Here is a 17119-nt window from a genome sequence, read left to right as displayed (position 1 = left end):
GTGCAATGAGAATGACTCGACGGCCCTCCATTCTGATCTTGCGCAGGACTCTGGGCAAGAGAGCTAGAGGGGGAAACACGTAGGACAGACGAAACTGGGACCAGTCTTGAACCAGAGCGTCCGCGGCGAAAGCCTGAGGATCGTGGGAGCGAGCCACGTAAACAGGAACTTTGTTGTTGTGACGGGATGCAATTAGGTCCACGTACGGAGTGCCCCATTTGCGGCAGATTGACTGAAACACTGCCGGGTGCAGGGACCACTCGCCACCGTCCACGCTTTGACGGCTGAGATAATATGCCTCCCAGTTTTCCACGCCTGGGATGTGGACTGCGGATATGGTGGACTTGGAGTCCTCTGCCCATTGAAGGATGCGTTGTACCTCCATCATTGCCAGGCGGCTGCGTGTCCCGCCTTGGTGATTGATGTAGGCAACCGCTGTCGCATTGTCTGACTGGACTCGAATGTGCCTGCCCGCCAACAGGTGGTGAAAAGCTAGGAGAGCTAGAAGCACGGCTCTGGTTTCCAGCACATTGATTGAAAGGGCTGACTCGGACGGAGTCCAAGTGCCCTGCGCTCTGTGGTGGAGACATACCGCTCCCCAGCCGGATAGACTGGCATCCGTGGTGAGAATCACCCAGGACGGGGCCAGGAAGGAGCGCCCTTGGGACAGGGAGAGGGGCCGAAGCCACCACTGAAGAGAGCTCCTGGTCCGTGGCGACAGAGCCACTAACCTGTGTAAGGAGGAAGGCCACTTGTCCCAACAGCGGAGAATGTCCAGCTGCAGGGGGTGCAGATGGAACTGGGCAAAGGGAACAGCCTTCATGGACGCCACCATTTGACCCAGCACCTGCATCAGACGCCTGAGGGTATAACGGCGGGGCCTCAGCAGAGCGCGCACCGCTAGCTGGAGTGACTGCTGTTTGATTAAGGGCAACTTCACAAGTGCCGGCAAAGTCTCGAACTGCATCCCTAGGTACGTGAAACTCTGGGTCGGAGTCAGAGTGGATTTGGGAAGATTGACAAGCCACCCGAATTGGGCTAGAGTGGCGAGAGTGAGCGAGACACTCCGCTGACAGTCTGCGCTGGATGGAGCCTTGACAAGAAGGTCGTCCAGGTAAGGGAGCACTGCCAACCCCTGGAGGTGCAGAACCACAATCACTGCTGCCATGACCTTGGTGAATACCCGAGGGGCCGTGGCTAACCCGAAGGGGAGAGCCACGAATTGGAAATGATCCTCTCCTATTGCAAAACGTAACCAACGCTGGTGTGAAACTGCAATTGGCACATGTAGATAGGCATCTCTGATGTCGATGGACGCCAGGAAATCCCCTTGGGTCATTGAGGCAATGACTGATCGCAGAGACTCCATGCGAAAATGCCGCACCCGAACATGCTTGTTGAAAAGCTTGAGATCCAGGATGGGCCGGAAGGTACCGTCCTTTTTGGGAACTAGGAAGAGGTTTGAGTAAAAACCTCTAAACCGTTCCCGAGCGGGAACTGGTACAATTACTCCGTTTGCCTGCAAGGATGCGACGGCCTGTGAGAAGGCGGCGGCCTTGGAGCAGGGGGGAGTTGAGAGAAAAAAATCTGTTTGGCGGGCTGGAAGAGAATTCTATCCTCTAGCCGTGAGATATGATATCTCTCACCCACTGATCGGAGACTTGTTTTAACCAAGCGCCGCCAAAGTGGGAGAGCCTGCCACCGACTAAGGATGTTGCTGGAGCGGGCAGAGAGTCACGAGGAGGCTGCCTTAGTGGCAGAACCTCCTGCGGTCTTCTGCGAACGCGCTTTTGGGCGCCAGTTGGATTTCTGGTCCTTAGCTGAGATAGCGGACGAGGCGGAGGGCTTAGAAGACAACCAGTTGGAGGAACGAAAGGAACGAAACCTCGACTGATTCCTACCCTGGGCGGGTTTCCTGGTCTTGGTTTGTGGCATGGAAGTACTCTTCCCGCCAGTAGCTTCCTTAATAATTTCATCCAACTGTTCACCGAACAGCCGGGAACCAGCAAAAGGGAGCCCAGCAAGGAGCTTCTTTGAAGAAGCATCTGCCTTCCACTCTCGAAGCCACAAGATCCTGCGGATAACGAGGGAATTAGCCGAAGCCACCGCAGTGCGGTGAGAAGCCTCTAGCATGGCAGACATGGCATAAGATGAAAAAGCTGAAGCTTGAGAAGTTAAGGCAACCATCTCAGGCATAGATTCCTTGGTGAGAGAATGCATCTCCTCTAGAGAAGCAGAGATGGCTTTGAGAGCTCACACTGCTGCAAAAGTCGGGGAAAACGCGGCCCCCGCCGCTTCATACACAGATTTGGCCAGAAGGTCAATCTGACGGTCAGTGGAATCCTTAAGTGAGGTGCCGTCAGCCACCGACACAACGGTCCGGGCTGAGAGCCTAGACACCGGGGGGTCTACCTTTGGGGAGTGAGACCACTCCTTGACCACCTCAGGTGGAAAGGGAAAACGGTCATCAAAACCATGCTTTGGAAAGAGTTTGTCAGGACAGGCCCTGGGTTTGGTCACAGCGGTCTGAAAACTGGAGTGGTTAAAGAACACACTCTTTACTCTCTTAGGCGAGGTAAACTGGTGCTTTTCTGCCAGAGAGGGTTGCTCCTCTGATACTGGCGGATTGAGATCCAGTACAGAATTAATAAAGCAATCAAGTCACTAAGATCTGAGTCACCCTCGGAAAGATCGATGGGGTACATGGAGTTAGCCTACGAGCCCCCCGTAAGGGCATCCTCCTCATCTTGCGAGTCAGCTCTTGAATCAGAGCCGCGGGATGAGGAGGGGGAGGAAACCCTGCGCCTTCTCTTAGGAGGACGGGGTCTGGGACCTGATGATGAATCCTCTGTGAGCTCCGATGGACGGAGGTCAGAGGATAGGGATCCTAAAGGACCCTTAGCAAGAGCATTAGAGGCACCCTGTGAGGAGGGCTGATGCATATTCATCAAAGTCCTGGACAAAAGTCCCATGGACTCAGCAAATGACTGAGATATAGACCTAGAGAAGGACTCTACCCAGGCCGGGGGTTCAGCCACAGGTGCAGAGGCAGCCGGAGAGACCACTGAGGGTGAGACTCCAGGCTGTGCCACCGCCAAGTTAGAGCAGACATCACAATGTGGATAGGTGCTCGGCTCAGGCAACAGGAGCTTACATGCAGCGCATACAGCATAAAGCTTTGGAGCCTTGCTCCTCGTGTGAGACATGCTGCTGGAGTGGGGGCTCTGCAAGAGAATGAACCCCAGGGAGAATATACAGAGGTCCACAACCAGAGACCGGCTGTGGCTTACCAGACCGCTGGAAGCAGTGTTGTGTGCCCTCCAGATCCCGAAGCCCGGACCCCCAATGCACAGCACCTCAGCAGGGATGCAGAGTGCAGAAAGGCCCAGCGCAGAGTGAACTCTGCCTAAGAAAATGGCCGCCGGAGCGGAGAGGGGGCGGGACTTGGGGGCGTTCCTGTAGGAGAGCGGGAACTGGAGGGCCATAGAGGCATGCAGGGGGGGGGGGGGAAGGGGGGAGTCGCACACAAGCAGTGAGGAGAGTCCCTCCCCTGTGCAGGACGGCCGGATGCCACGGCCTGCCGGGAGGAGCCGTGCCTGTCCCTCTGCATGAGTGACATGCGAGGGTAGTTAACAGAAACTAGGCCTTCGGCAAAGCCGGGGCCTAAATTTAAGCGGCGAGGCCGACGCGCAGGCACCATCGGCGCGGTTCTCGGGCGAAGGCTAGAGAACCCGCCGGAAATGCCAAAATAAATACATTCAGCATACTCTCCCCATACAATAAAGAACAGGGACCCCCAACACAAACGTCTCAGGTACTTAGCTGCCAAGACGCAGGGCCAGGTCCCTGGGGATGAGTGCTCCGGTCCAGCAGAATCCTCAAGGGGCTGTGGATGGAGACCGTGCTGGCCCCCACTTCAAGCCAGAGCCCAGGAGGGATGGTGAAGGAGCACGGCATGTAAGGCTCCAGCCTTGGAAATCAACCTTACAACACCGCCGACACAGTGGGGTGAGAAGGGACATGCCGGGGGTCCAGACGTGGACCCGCACTTCTTCAATCTCTTCCAAAGAAAAAAAATCATGAGAATGCATGTGTGGATGTATGCCTCCTGAACACAAAGCGATAAACTGGCTGGGACTGGCTCACCAGGGGGTGTATAAGCTCAGAGGGAGGAGCTACACTTTTAAGTGTAGTACTTTGTGTGTCCTCCGGAGGCAGAAGCTAAACACCCCAAGGTCTGGGTCTCCCAAAGGAACGATAAAGAAAAACCTATAAAATAGACACAAGGAAGAAGATGTGGGAGATGAGACAACAAGAAATAGTGTACAAAAATATGTACTATTATTATATATAATCTATATGTATCTATATCTATATAGCTAACCGGACTAAGCACCTGATGAGTGTTTCGCAACAGCTTCTTCTGGAGACCCACTTTTCATGTTTATCTTCTTTCTAATTATTTGAAGGTTTTTTTCTTTTTTCTATATGTAAATATAATATATAAGAAAAACCTCTCAAAGGGTGAGAATATAATATAAAGATATTATTCTTTGTTAATATATTATATTTATATATAGAACAAAGAAAAACCCTCAAAGGGTGTGAAAGACATAAGCAAGAAGCCAAATATGAAAAGTGAGTCCCCAGAGGAAGTTGTTGCGAAACACTCACCAAGTGCTTAATCTGGTTAGCCATCTTTATATTCCACTCTAACGGTACTTATGGAATTAGTCCTCTTATCATATATTTGTCCATTGTGATCTTTATTGTATTTGCCCTGTTTTCTGCTGTTGCCTGTGATTCTTGGCTTCTTATTTCTTCCTTTATACTCTGAATGGATTCCTTTGTTTCATACATATTTCTATTTTCTGTATGTTAATTCCTGTTGTTTCACCCGCCATTTTTTCCATGAGTCTTTGTATTTTGGCACCCCTTCCAAGCTTTTCAATTTCATCTAATACAGTTTATGTGCATTTTTATTGAATATATGATTACCTGTAGACTGGGCATTTTTTTTGCTAGTTTATTAAAATGTTAATGGAGTATAAAAGTCCCAAACTATGAACACACCATGGGATTTCATCATTCCACAACTGTATGAGACAAGTGACAGGAAGGCTGCTGTTTCTGCATGCCACATGGATGATTACGTCCCGCTGACGCCAACCAATTAAATATATAAATAATTAACAACTAAACATATGCCCACAGTGTACAATGCTCCTTATTACATTCTCGCATTAGAAAGTGATTGATAGGTGGGCTAATTATTTGCATTAATTGTGCGAGTGGAAAATACCGATCCGATTTTGAAGAATTAACACGTATCGAAGCTTAGTAACTGAATGCAGAAGATCACTAGTGACCCAAAAAAAGAGCTTACTGGTGCACAACGCAACGCGGCGAGCATATTTAATAATTCAACCAAATGTGTTCCTGGTAAAAGAAATGCATGACATACTCTGCAGCTTTCCTCGGCCATTTTCAATGTCTCTGCAATGTCATTTCAAATTGCAATAACAGCACTGACATCCATGTTACCGAAATATCAAAGACTTTATATATAAGGAAATGATATATGTTAAGACGTGCGTATTCCGATGTTTAATTGCACCGTGCACCTCTAGCCTTTCAATTGCAATCTAATTTCCAAATAAAATGTACGCCATAATCTTGATAATAAATGTAAACAATTAATAAGTGTCTTATTTGTCCCCCTGTGAGTGCCGCGGTGTGCTCCAGAATTGTATTAGGAAATTAAGAGAACTGACTGTGCATATTTATCTTCGGCTAGTTAATAATGTGTATCTTTGCGCTGTGCAATGTGCAGTAATGCTGGCGTCCTCCTATCTCGCAATTACAGAAAGGCTTATTTGCATTGGAACTCTTCACAGCACATTGGATTTATTTACTCTGCAGATTACATTTAGAAGACAATTGAAAATATGCACAGAAAGATAATTGCCGATAATACATTATTAGGAGTATTGTATATATGGCTGCTACATGCCAGACAAATAAAAAGAAGAATGCAGTCCTGCGCTAACCACCAGAAAGCCTACAAAAGGAAAATACAGGTTTTCTAACAAAACACGAGGCTTCGGCAATTTAATGGCTGATTATAGCAATTTCGGAGGGAGAAAAAAAAAAAAAAAAAAAAAGAAAATGAAATAACGTACATTTATTGCTTAAAACCACTGTTTATTTTCGGACATGCTATCTTTCTTCAATGGCGGCATCATACAATTTAATACATGGGAACAATTTTATGTAAAGTTGGGGGGGGATGAATTAATTCACAACAGACCTACAAAAAAAATGCACGTGGATAACAGAAGGTATAAATTATACCCACTATACCCTGAGTTTGGCAATCACATAACAGCAATTACACTTAAAGGGATCTGTCAGCAGGTTTTTGCAATCTCATCTGAAAGCAGCATGATGTAGGAAAAGAGATCCTGAATCCAACGATGCATCACTTAGATCACTGCGTGCAGCTGTTCTCATGCAATCACAATTTATAGATTTAGCCATGTAGCAGAGCTGAGAGAGCTGACCCCGCCCACACCAGGCTCTCTGTAAAGACTGTAAATTGACAGTGAGGTGTCAATCACAGTAAGGGGAGTGCCTGAACTGCAGTGTGCGTGACATGGTAGTCCGAGCAATGATAAGTCCTGCTGGTTATACAAACAACAGATCAGTCCTTTACAAGACAGGCATCCCTGAATTCTATGTTTTAACCCTTGCAGCATGCAGTTTTCAGCTTACATAGCAAAAACCTGCTGACATATTCCCTTTAAGTGTAAAAATTCTCTTTAAAATGTTGCAGTTTTCAGTATCACAAAAGGCAGTGAATATATAAATTGGTGGGGGCCAACTCTTGGCACCCCTCCAACAGCTGTTATGGGGTTTTTAGAGCTCAGCCTATCTGTAAAATGTAGCAGCCATACTGGGCATTACAGCTTTTTCCCATTCAAGTGAATAGTCGAAATAAGTAATACAGCCACTAATATTGTGAGTAAGCAGTGTAAACAACAGACTGCAGTGCTTACGCATCACCTTATCGACAATGGCAGCGATCCCAGAAAACCCCTTTGTAGTTCTGTTTGCAGCCAATATTGCTACTATTACCACTACCAAAGGGATTTCTCAATATTCTAAAAGACTCTGAATTGGAATATATGACTAGTTATACAGCTAAAGATTTTCTATATGTCTAAGATGTAAAGTTCTTCCTTGCAGTGAGCCCCAAGAGACTCGGAAGATGCATACAATGCTCCCCTGACAATTTATATATGCAAAATGCCTATTCAGAGAGGAAGAGAAGAGGAACTACTGCCACCTATTGGAGGCAGCAATCCGAAAAAGTCAGTATCAACTAGAGATTAGCGAATACCGTAATATTCATATTCGCTATACTCGTAACGAGTACTTTGTAATATTTGCAAAATCGCTCCGAATAGTGAGTACAATGCAAGTCAATGGGAAATGCGAGTCATTTTCTGCTGGACCCTAACAAAGAGGCCTGGGGGAATGAGAAAAAGGCTGAAATGGATGGGAAAGTGATGAAACTGAATGGGGAGTCGCACTCTCTCGCTCGCCTTCGCTCCCAGCCTCCGGCCGCGCCCCTGGAAGGTATGGAGAACGGCCAGTCAATCACAAAAATGCCACAAACAAGATGGCTGCGGCATTACTGTGATTGGTTAAGAAGCCCAGCATGTTTAGTGGCTGAAAATAAGGCACCAAACCTTCTGGACAGGACATACGAATATACTGAGGTGAGTACACAAAAACTCGCAATATAAACGAATACCGTACTATCCATGCGAGTAGCGAATAGTAACAATTACACTCACTCATCACTAGTATCAACCCTTTAAAAGGGCCTTCCCACATGACTTCTGTTAAGAAGTCAAATCAGATACTGTATTTGCAGACATGTGCTGTGGCAGCAGCTGTCCAATACAGATGCCAACTCTGCAGCATAACTAGTATCTACCGCGTGAGGAGGGAGGTCAGCTGCTGACCGCCCTTCACACACGGTGACCTAAGTGCTGACGTATGGCAATTTGTGCTAAGGGGTAAAAGGGCCTTGCCACATGACTTAGGATAAGAAGACAAATCAGAAACTCCATTTGCAGATGTGTTTTGGAATGCTTGCCATTCATTTGTGCAATACAATAGAAATGGTTTGGCTGGATGAGAAGTCTCCCTACACTAACCTTGCACTCTTCACAAGGAGAGACTTTACTAATTAGACTACCCCTGTTAGAGGCCTCCAAACCCACCGAAAAACGTGTCTGCAAATGGAGTTTTGGGTTGGCTTCTTACCCCACATCATGTGGAAATGCCCTTTAGAGGGTCGATATTGACAATTTGAGGTTCTAAATCCAATATATGACATTAAACTCTGTGTCCTCTTCTCTGAAGTACTACATATTTCCAGAAAAATAGTTTTCTTATGTAAAGAAAAGAAAGAAAAAAGTGTGATAGCACTATTGTTTTTGAGATATTTTATTCACTGTGTTCACTATATGGTAAAACTGATATTTGGTGTGATGCCTCAGGTCGGTGCGAGTTCGTAGACACCAAACATTTATAGGTTTACTTTAAAACGTTAAAAAAATCAGAAGTTTGTCCGAAAAAAGTAGCGTACATTTTGAGCCATTTTCTGCAACCCGTAGCGTTCTCATTTTTTGGGTTCTATAGCTAAGTGACAGCTTGTTTTTTGCATCTCGAGCTGATGTTTTTAACCGTACCATTTTGCACAGATGTTACGATTTGATCGCCTATTGCATTTTGCTCAAAATTTGTGGTGACCAAAATTTGTGGTACCTTCTTTCATCCAAGTAATTTTGGCGTTTGGAATTTTTTTGCTTCTATGCCATTTACCAATTAGATATACTTTTTATTTTTTTAATTTTCAATGGGGCAAAAGGGGGGGGTGATTTGAACTTAGATTGATTTTTTTTTTTTTAATTTTTAAAACTCAATTTTTTATTTTTTTTATTATTATATTACTAGGTCCCCTAGAGGACTATAACGATCAGCAGTCTGATCGCTCATTTATCTCTCCCGATTAAAGCTGCATCGCTCCGACCGGCAGAAATGAACATCTTTTGTAATAGCCAGTACTCGGCTGTTTGTTTACAGGACCTTACTCATGTGAGAACAGGAGTCATCACATGACCCTGTGCTACCATGACAACCACCAGAAGTCACGTAACTTCAAGTATCAGCCTGTAAGTAAAGTTTCGTCGTGATTGCGGTTATAAAGGCACTGTCACTTCTTGACAAAGCCGTTTAAGGGGTTAAAAGGCATGGGCGGATAACGATTCCGCTTGTGCCTGGCAGGCACAAATGTCAGCTGTATAAATCAGCTGAGAGGAGCGCCAATTTTCCCCGGCTGCCGGTAGCAGCCGGGGAAGATTAACACTATGACCTCTAGGACGACATTTTATTGCCCGCGGTCGTTAGAGGTTAATTATAAAGGTTGGAGATATATACAGATTAGAATTTGCCACAAAATCTCAAAATGTAAGTATTGCAGGATCTCTTCCTGCACTTGCTATCCTCTTCTAACAATGGCTGCTGTTAGAAGATCATGTGAGCAGAGCTGTCCATCAGCCTACAGATATGGGAAAGCAGTTTATCAATTGGAGAAAGCCGATTGGCTGGTCTGGTCACATGCTCCTCCAACAGCAGCCATTTTGAGAGCAGGAGAGAAGAGTAGTCTGTGAGCAAGGCGGCACTATCAAGAGGAGAATCCGTAAAACTTACATATTGGGAAGTGCTAAAAAATCATGTCCTCAACATATTGGTTAAAATAAAGATAGTGTTTAATCACTTTAAGGAACATCTTGAGAAGATTTTGAATTATTTAAGGGATTATTTCATGCTTATCAATGATTGAACAGCAGAGCGCTTGTAAAAACAAGTAACTTTGTTTTTGTGAACTGAGAGGATTTTCAATTCCATTTTATAATGCTTGTTACCTAGATTACCAACCACCTCAGAGTGGCCAGTCTCCTAGGCAAGGAGCGAACGCTTACAAGCTTGCAAACATGGCACTGAGGATAGCATGGAATGCTGGATATGACCAACTTCAACTGTCTCTGCAGGCATCATGGGAGAGCGCTCAGTCTAGATCAGCGGAACCACAATGCTGCGGGTCTGAAATGTCAATCTTTATGAGTGCACCACCGCTGGCAAGCAGGAAGCTCCTGAAGACAGAAGATGAACAGAGCCTTCTAAAGCTTGAAAATCATTCATCAAAACCATTGGCACGGCAATCTGATCAGTGGGGTACAACTACCATCAAGTAGAGCTGAATAAAAGAGCGCCCCAGCAAGTGACACATCCCCTCTTCATTGTTCACCAGGCATAATATTATACAGGGTGGTCCAAAACTAGGTGGACAGTATGTGTAATAGGGTTATCAAACATGGTGTAAAGTGAAACGGACTTATAGTTGCCCTAAGCAACTAAACAGATTCCACCTTTCATTTTCCAAATAGTCTGTGAGGAACGAAAATAGGAATCTGGTTGGTTGCTAAGGGCAACTGAGTCAGTGTCACTTTACACCATGCTTGATAACCCTATTGCACATACTGTCCCCCTACTTTTAGACCACCCTGTACAATTGGATGTGCCTTTGCCTTGCACTGCACGTCAGCCCCTTTCTATTGAATGTGACTGAGCTGAGACACCAGACACACACCCAAACGCACAGCATCGTATCTGGAAAAATAATGACGTGGACATGATGCTCAAGAGAAGCAAATCAGCTGAACGCCATCAATATTGTAGCCCTGGAGAAGAAACCAAGCAACTTTGTCTTGGAGTAAAAATAAAATAAGTAGCTATATATACAGTTGTATACAGTACAGACCAAATGTTTGGACACACCTCATTCAAAGAGGTTTCTTTATTTTCAAGACTCTGAAAATTGTAGATTCACATTGTAAGCATCAAAACTATGAATTAAAACATGTGGCATGAAATGCTTAAAAAAGTGAGAAACAACTGAAAATATATATTATATCCTAGGTTCTTCAAAGTAGCCACCTTTTGCTTTGATTACGGCTTTGCACACTCTTGGCATTCTCTTAATGAGCTTCAAGAGGTAGTCACCGGAAATGGTTTTCAACAGTCTTGAAGGAGTTCCCAGAGATGCTTAGCACTTGTTGGCCCTTTTGCCTTCACTCTGCTGTCCAGCTCACCCCAAACCATCTCGATTGGGTTGAGGTCTGGTGACTGTGGAGGCCAGGTCATCTGGCGTAGCACCCCATCACTCTCCTTCTTAGTCAAATAGCCCTTACATAGCCTGGAGGTGTGTTTGGGGTCATTGTCCTGTTGAAAAATAAATGATGGTCCAACTAAACGCAAAACCAGATGGAATAGCACGCCGCTGAAAGATGCTGTGGTAGTCATGCTGGTTCAGTATGCCTTCAATTTTGAATAAATTCCCAACAGTGTCACCAGCAAAGCACCCCCACACCATCACACCTCCTCCTCCATGCTTCACGGTGGGAACCAGGCATGTAGAGTCCATCCGTTCACCTTTTCTACAAAGACACGGTGGTTGGATCCAAATATCTCAAATTTTGACTCATCAGACCAAAGCACAGATTTCCACTGGTCCAATGTCCATTCCTTGTGTTCTTTAGCCCAAACAAGTCTCTTCTGCTTGTTGCCCGTGCTTAGCAGTGGTTTCCTAGCAGCTATTCTACCATGAAGGCCTGCTGCACAAAGTCTCCTCTTAACAGTTGTTCTAAACATGAGGTGTGTCCAAACCTTTGGTCTGTATTGTATTTTTTTACACACACACATATAAAGAAAATATTATATGTATTGTATGTGTGTATATATATAAAAATAATGTGTGTGTGTGTGTGTGTGTATAATTATATATATATATATATATATATATATATATATATATTACAGATATGGAGTGAACAGTGCAGTCATTTCAAACTGTAGCTTTCCGTTATTAATTGAATCTAGTCTCACCATGAACCATGGCGCTGACAGTACCATCGTATCATAGATTCTACAAAGCTGTAATTCGTTCCCAGATCTAAGCACTCACCAGTGTCACCTTTTAGGATCGTGAGTCACGCTAGAAGCCGAATATCACATTTCATATCAATATTTTTGAAAACCATAAAAACACATTAAGTTAGCACTTCAAGAACTGGAAGAGAATATGTGTAAAGATATAAAAAGAGAAGAAAAAAAAATCCCATGATCATTGTGCAATATAGCTACCACTACAAGATGTAACACTGGCGACCTTAAAAGAAATAGATTGTAAATAGGAAGAATAAAAATGCAATCTCAATGTAGTAAAGCAACAGTAAACAGTAAGAAAAGCTCACCAGCTCAAATTCATCAAAAAGCTGGATTAAAGAAGGTGGTATGAACATGTGGAACCCCTGCAAAAATCCATTGATTTGTGGCTGAATAGCTCTTGTCATGCGAAGTTCAGTAACAAGCTGGACATATTCTGCCTGTGATAGAAGAAAAAAATGATTATAAAAATGGAGAGAGAAAGAGCCATCCAAATTCAATGTGGCTGCTGCGTGTTTGATTACGACAGTAGCCCTTCATCTAAAATCACGTCCGGCTTTGTCATATTTTTTTTCTGCAAAAAAAAAAAAAAAAAGAAGAAAAATAACACTATCAAACTACATTTTGAGACGCAAGACATTCTTTTGGAAAACGGCTTCTCCATCTTGCATTATTTCATCATTTTATTGTTGCCAGTAACAAGGCTTCAAGGCTGCTGCATATTAGGTGCCGCATTAATGCATAACACAAATTATTTTTTTTAATCATTTTTTTAAACACCATTGCAAATTACTGAACATACACATAAATGCATCCTAAATATTGTATAATAAGATTACTTGGAAAGTTGGCAGTTATTTAAAGTGCAGCAGAGCAGAGGTACAGTGACATCTAGTGGAAGGAAGAAGAGCCGAAAAGGAAAGGACATAGGGGACAGCACGTAAAGAGGATAGAATATTCCATGTGCTTCATGAACAATGCAGAGATGGAAGTATAGTACATGAGCTGTTCAGAAAATACACATTATGGATTCTGTGGAGGAAACGTACAGCCGTTAGAAAAGACAATAGTTCTGCAGGCTCTACTGGATCTTTTTCTCTGTTTTTGTAAGGCTCATTGTAACATGCTGCAATAAAAACATCCAGCACTATGGAGAGATTAATGGCCCATGAAAGTACTATAGGGGTCGCTCTTAGAGCTGGTACTAGTGAGGAGTGAGCACTACCATGCTCGGGTGTTCAGTACTCGTAATGAATAGTGATGAGTGAGCACTACCATGCTCGGTTGTTCAGTACTCGTAATGAGTAGTGATGAGTGAGCACTACCATGCTCGGTTGTTCAGTACTCGTAATGAGTAGTGATGAGTGAGCACTACCATGCTCGGTTGTTCAGTACTCGTAATGAGTAGTGATGAGTGAGCACTACCATGCTCGGTTGTTCAGTACTCGAAACGTGTAGTGATGAGTGAGCACTACCATGCTAGGTACTTGTAAGAAGTAGTAATAACCGAGCACTACCATGCTCAGGTGCTCAGTACTCGAAACGTGTAGTGATGAGCAAGTACTACCATGCTTGGGTGCTCAGTACTCGTAACGAGTAGTGATAAGCGAGCATTATCATGCGCGGTACTCATAACAAGTAGTAATGAGCGAGCACTACCATGCTGGGGTGCTCAGTATTCATAATGAGTTGTGATGAGCGAACACTACCATGCTCGGGTGCTCAGTATTTGTAATGAGTATCTGGAGAAGGGTAGGGTGCACCGCAATATTATATTATATATTATATATATATATATATATATATATATATATATATATATATATATATATATATATATATATAACACAAGTCAACAAAGGGTGCTGCCACATGCAATAAAACACACAATAGGGAAAAGAAGAAAAGCCACTGCATATAAGGGGCAGCACACCTAATGCATAATAAAGGGAATTTTTATTGGAATTCAACAAATGTAAAAGCAATTAAAAACATGTTTAAATCCACACCGGGATGTCTCAATCCCACATAGTATAACAGGTCACAAAGTGCACACAATAGTCAGATGCCCAAGAGTCTGGGTCCGTGCACTAGAACATTGTATAGAAAGAGCAGCTGCATCCCACACATGCAATAGCAAAAAGTTCAAGGTATACCCATACAATTCAAAGACCAGTGGTCACTTTTCCCTGACGAAGCCTTCTGGCGATACGCGTGGGGTAACACCCCGGGCTCTCTCTCTCCCCCCCTCTTGGAGCTGGTCTTTGAATTGTATGGGTATACCTTGAACTTTTTGCTATTATGGTGCATGTGTGGGATGCAGCTTATGTTGTAATAATTCTTACTTAGCTATTAATTTATATGTACACTCTGATTATCTGCTATTATTGTAATTATTATAGCTGCACCCTCAGACAATACTAGGCAACCCAGGCTCCTGCTCTTTCTATACAATGTTCTAGTGCACGGACCCAGACTCTTGGGCATCTGACTATTGTGTGCACTTTGTGACTTGTTATACTATGTGGGATTGAGACATCCCGGTGTGGATTTAAACATGTTTTTAATTGCTTTTAAATTTCTTGAATTCCAATAAAAATTCCCTTTATTATGCATTAGGTGTGCTGCCCCTTATATGCAGTGGCTTTTCTTCTTTTCCCTATTTGTAATGAGTAGTGATGAGTGAGCACTACCATGCTTGGGTGTTCAGTACTCGTAACAAGTAGTGATTAAAAATGCTCGAGTTCCCCATTGACTTCCATTATGCTTGGGTTCTCGAGTTGCGCCCATCTGACCATCCAACTGCTCTTAACGAGTCCCGAGCACCTGAGCTTGATGGTGCTCGCTCATCACTAGAGGGTATGAATCTGTTCATGGTACCCGGTCTGTCGGCCACCTCAGAAACCTGTGGATGCTTAGCAGAAGCTCTGAAAATTGCCTCCTACCTTCCAGCATCTGCAGTTCTTCATTTGAATAGACAACCTAGTTTGATATGTGACACCGCTTCAGGCCGGTTAACCAACAGAAAAGGTGCAGATGCCGTTAGGTAGGAGGGGGTTGTCAGGGCTCCTATTCAGCGAACACAGATTGCTCCCGTGTGAATTGATTCACAGCAACTCAACTCTCGTGAATATTCATGTAACCTCACTCAAGTATTACACCTTTATAGAATACATTTTAGCAGCTTCTGGCAAAGTTATGGGCACATGTGGCAGTAAACATATGTTGGGCGCACATGTCAAATAATGACAGTACGATTTTGCAGGAAAACTGCTTTAGGCTCTGTATACCTCCGCCCACACCACTGATTAGCAGCTCTGTGTACACTGTGCATAGGTTGAAAGCTGCCAATGAGGTGGGGGTGTTTTTACACAGAGGTCATGACTATAAAAGACGACATGGCAGCAGGTTTACTAGTCTGCTAGTGATAAAACAGTGCTTTTATAAGAGCTACACTAAGCAGCCCAGTGCGTGATATACTGGAATCAGGATCATTTGTTTCTACTATGTGCTCCTCTCAGATTAGGTGGCAAAAACCTGGCTACAGTTTCCCTGTAATGCACACAGCGATCCTCTCTGTGTTTTATCATTATCGACCTTATGAATTGGATAAAAAAGATAAAATGAAAAATAAGACAAAATTGAAAATTTTCTTTCATATTAAGTGTACATCTCCTGAACAGACGTGTTGCCATAGTGACAACCTATAAACAATCCATGTGTAGTCTGATCTGGCATTTATACGCACTCATCTTCCACTGCTGGCTAAATCCCAAATGTTCATTCAAGGCAGCGTACGCTTCCACACAGCTCCTAAATAGTCTGCAACACTGTATACCATTCAATGGATTATCCATCTATGGATTCCAGGCTGCTTAGCTCAGAGACCATTGCCCCATTTCCCAGGTGAGGACAGGTATGATTATGTACTGATTTGCTGCCTGCAGATGTAAATAGGAGTGTTCTCATTCACTCACCGGAAACCAAAATCTCCAAAAAGGTGAGAATCTGAAACACAAAGTCAAATAGAAAGTTGTGTAATTTTTCATATAGTTTACTGATATACAAACCTTTTTAGCAGATATAGATTGATTCATGAATAAATATGTATGCAGAAAACTATTAACCTTCCCTATCTGAAAAACAATATAAATAGTGATGAGTGAGCACTACAATGCTTGGTACTCGTAATAAGCAGGTTGGACGCTTGGACAGACTCAACTCGTGTACTGACCACAATGGATATCAATGGGAAACGAGAGCATCTTTCTGGAAGAACGTCAGGAAAAATGCTTGAGTCCCCTATTGACTTCCATTATACTAGGTACATGAGTCAAACCCATCCAAGCATCCAACCTACTTCTTATGAGTACTGAGCAGCCAAGCATGGTAGAGCTTAATCATCACTCCTCGTTACGAGTACCGAGCACCCGAGCATGCTTGTGCTCGCTCATCACTACTCTTTACAAGTACCAAGCACCCAAGCATGGTACTGCCCACTCATCACTACTCGTTACGAGTACAGAGCAATCGAGCATGGTAGAGCTTGCGCATCACTACTCGCTACGAATACCGCACAACCGAGCATGGTAGTGGTCGCTCATCACTACTCGTAACAAGTACAGAGCACTCAAGCATGATAGTGGTTGCTGATCGCTACTCGTTACAAGTACCGAGCATAGTAGTAATCGCTTATCACTACTCGTTACAAATACAGAGCATCAAAGCATGCTAGTGCTTGCTCATCACTACTCGTTACGAGTACCGAGCATGGTAGTGCTAGTTTATCACTATTAGTTACGAATAAAGAGCATCCAAGCATGGTAGTGCTTGCTCATCACTACTCATTACAAGTACCGAGCACCCGAGTATGGTAGTGCACACTTATTACTACTAGTTACAAGTACAGAGCACTTGAGAGCATGGTAGTGCTCGCGCATCACTACTCTCTATGAATACCGTACAACCAAGCATGGTAGTGCTCACTCATCGCTACTTGTTACGAGTACTGAGCTTGGTAGTGAACGCTTATCACTAC

General features: G+C 44.0%; 1 protein-coding gene across 4 annotated transcripts in view; it reads right to left on the bottom strand.

Annotated features, from left to right (window-relative positions):
• HACE1 (HECT domain and ankyrin repeat containing E3 ubiquitin protein ligase 1) overlaps nucleotides 1-17119 on the bottom strand; it is a 141031-nt gene that overhangs the window by 20765 nt on the left and 103147 nt on the right. For all 4 annotated transcript variants that reach the window (XM_075340089.1, XM_075340092.1, XM_075340091.1 and 1 more), the window contains exon 20: nucleotides 12390-12521. In XM_075340089.1, the coding sequence (XP_075196204.1) occupies nucleotides 12390-12521 (132 nt within the window). The remainder of the gene's footprint in view (nucleotides 1-12389; nucleotides 12522-17119) is intronic.

Source organism: Anomaloglossus baeobatrachus, chromosome 3 (assembly GCF_048569485.1).
Source record: "Anomaloglossus baeobatrachus isolate aAnoBae1 chromosome 3, aAnoBae1.hap1, whole genome shotgun sequence".
In the NCBI taxonomy this organism is placed as follows: Eukaryota; Metazoa; Chordata; class Amphibia; order Anura; family Aromobatidae; genus Anomaloglossus; species Anomaloglossus baeobatrachus.
The sequence above is the reverse complement of the archived record's forward strand: the minus strand, read 5'-3'. Positions and strand labels throughout refer to the sequence as shown.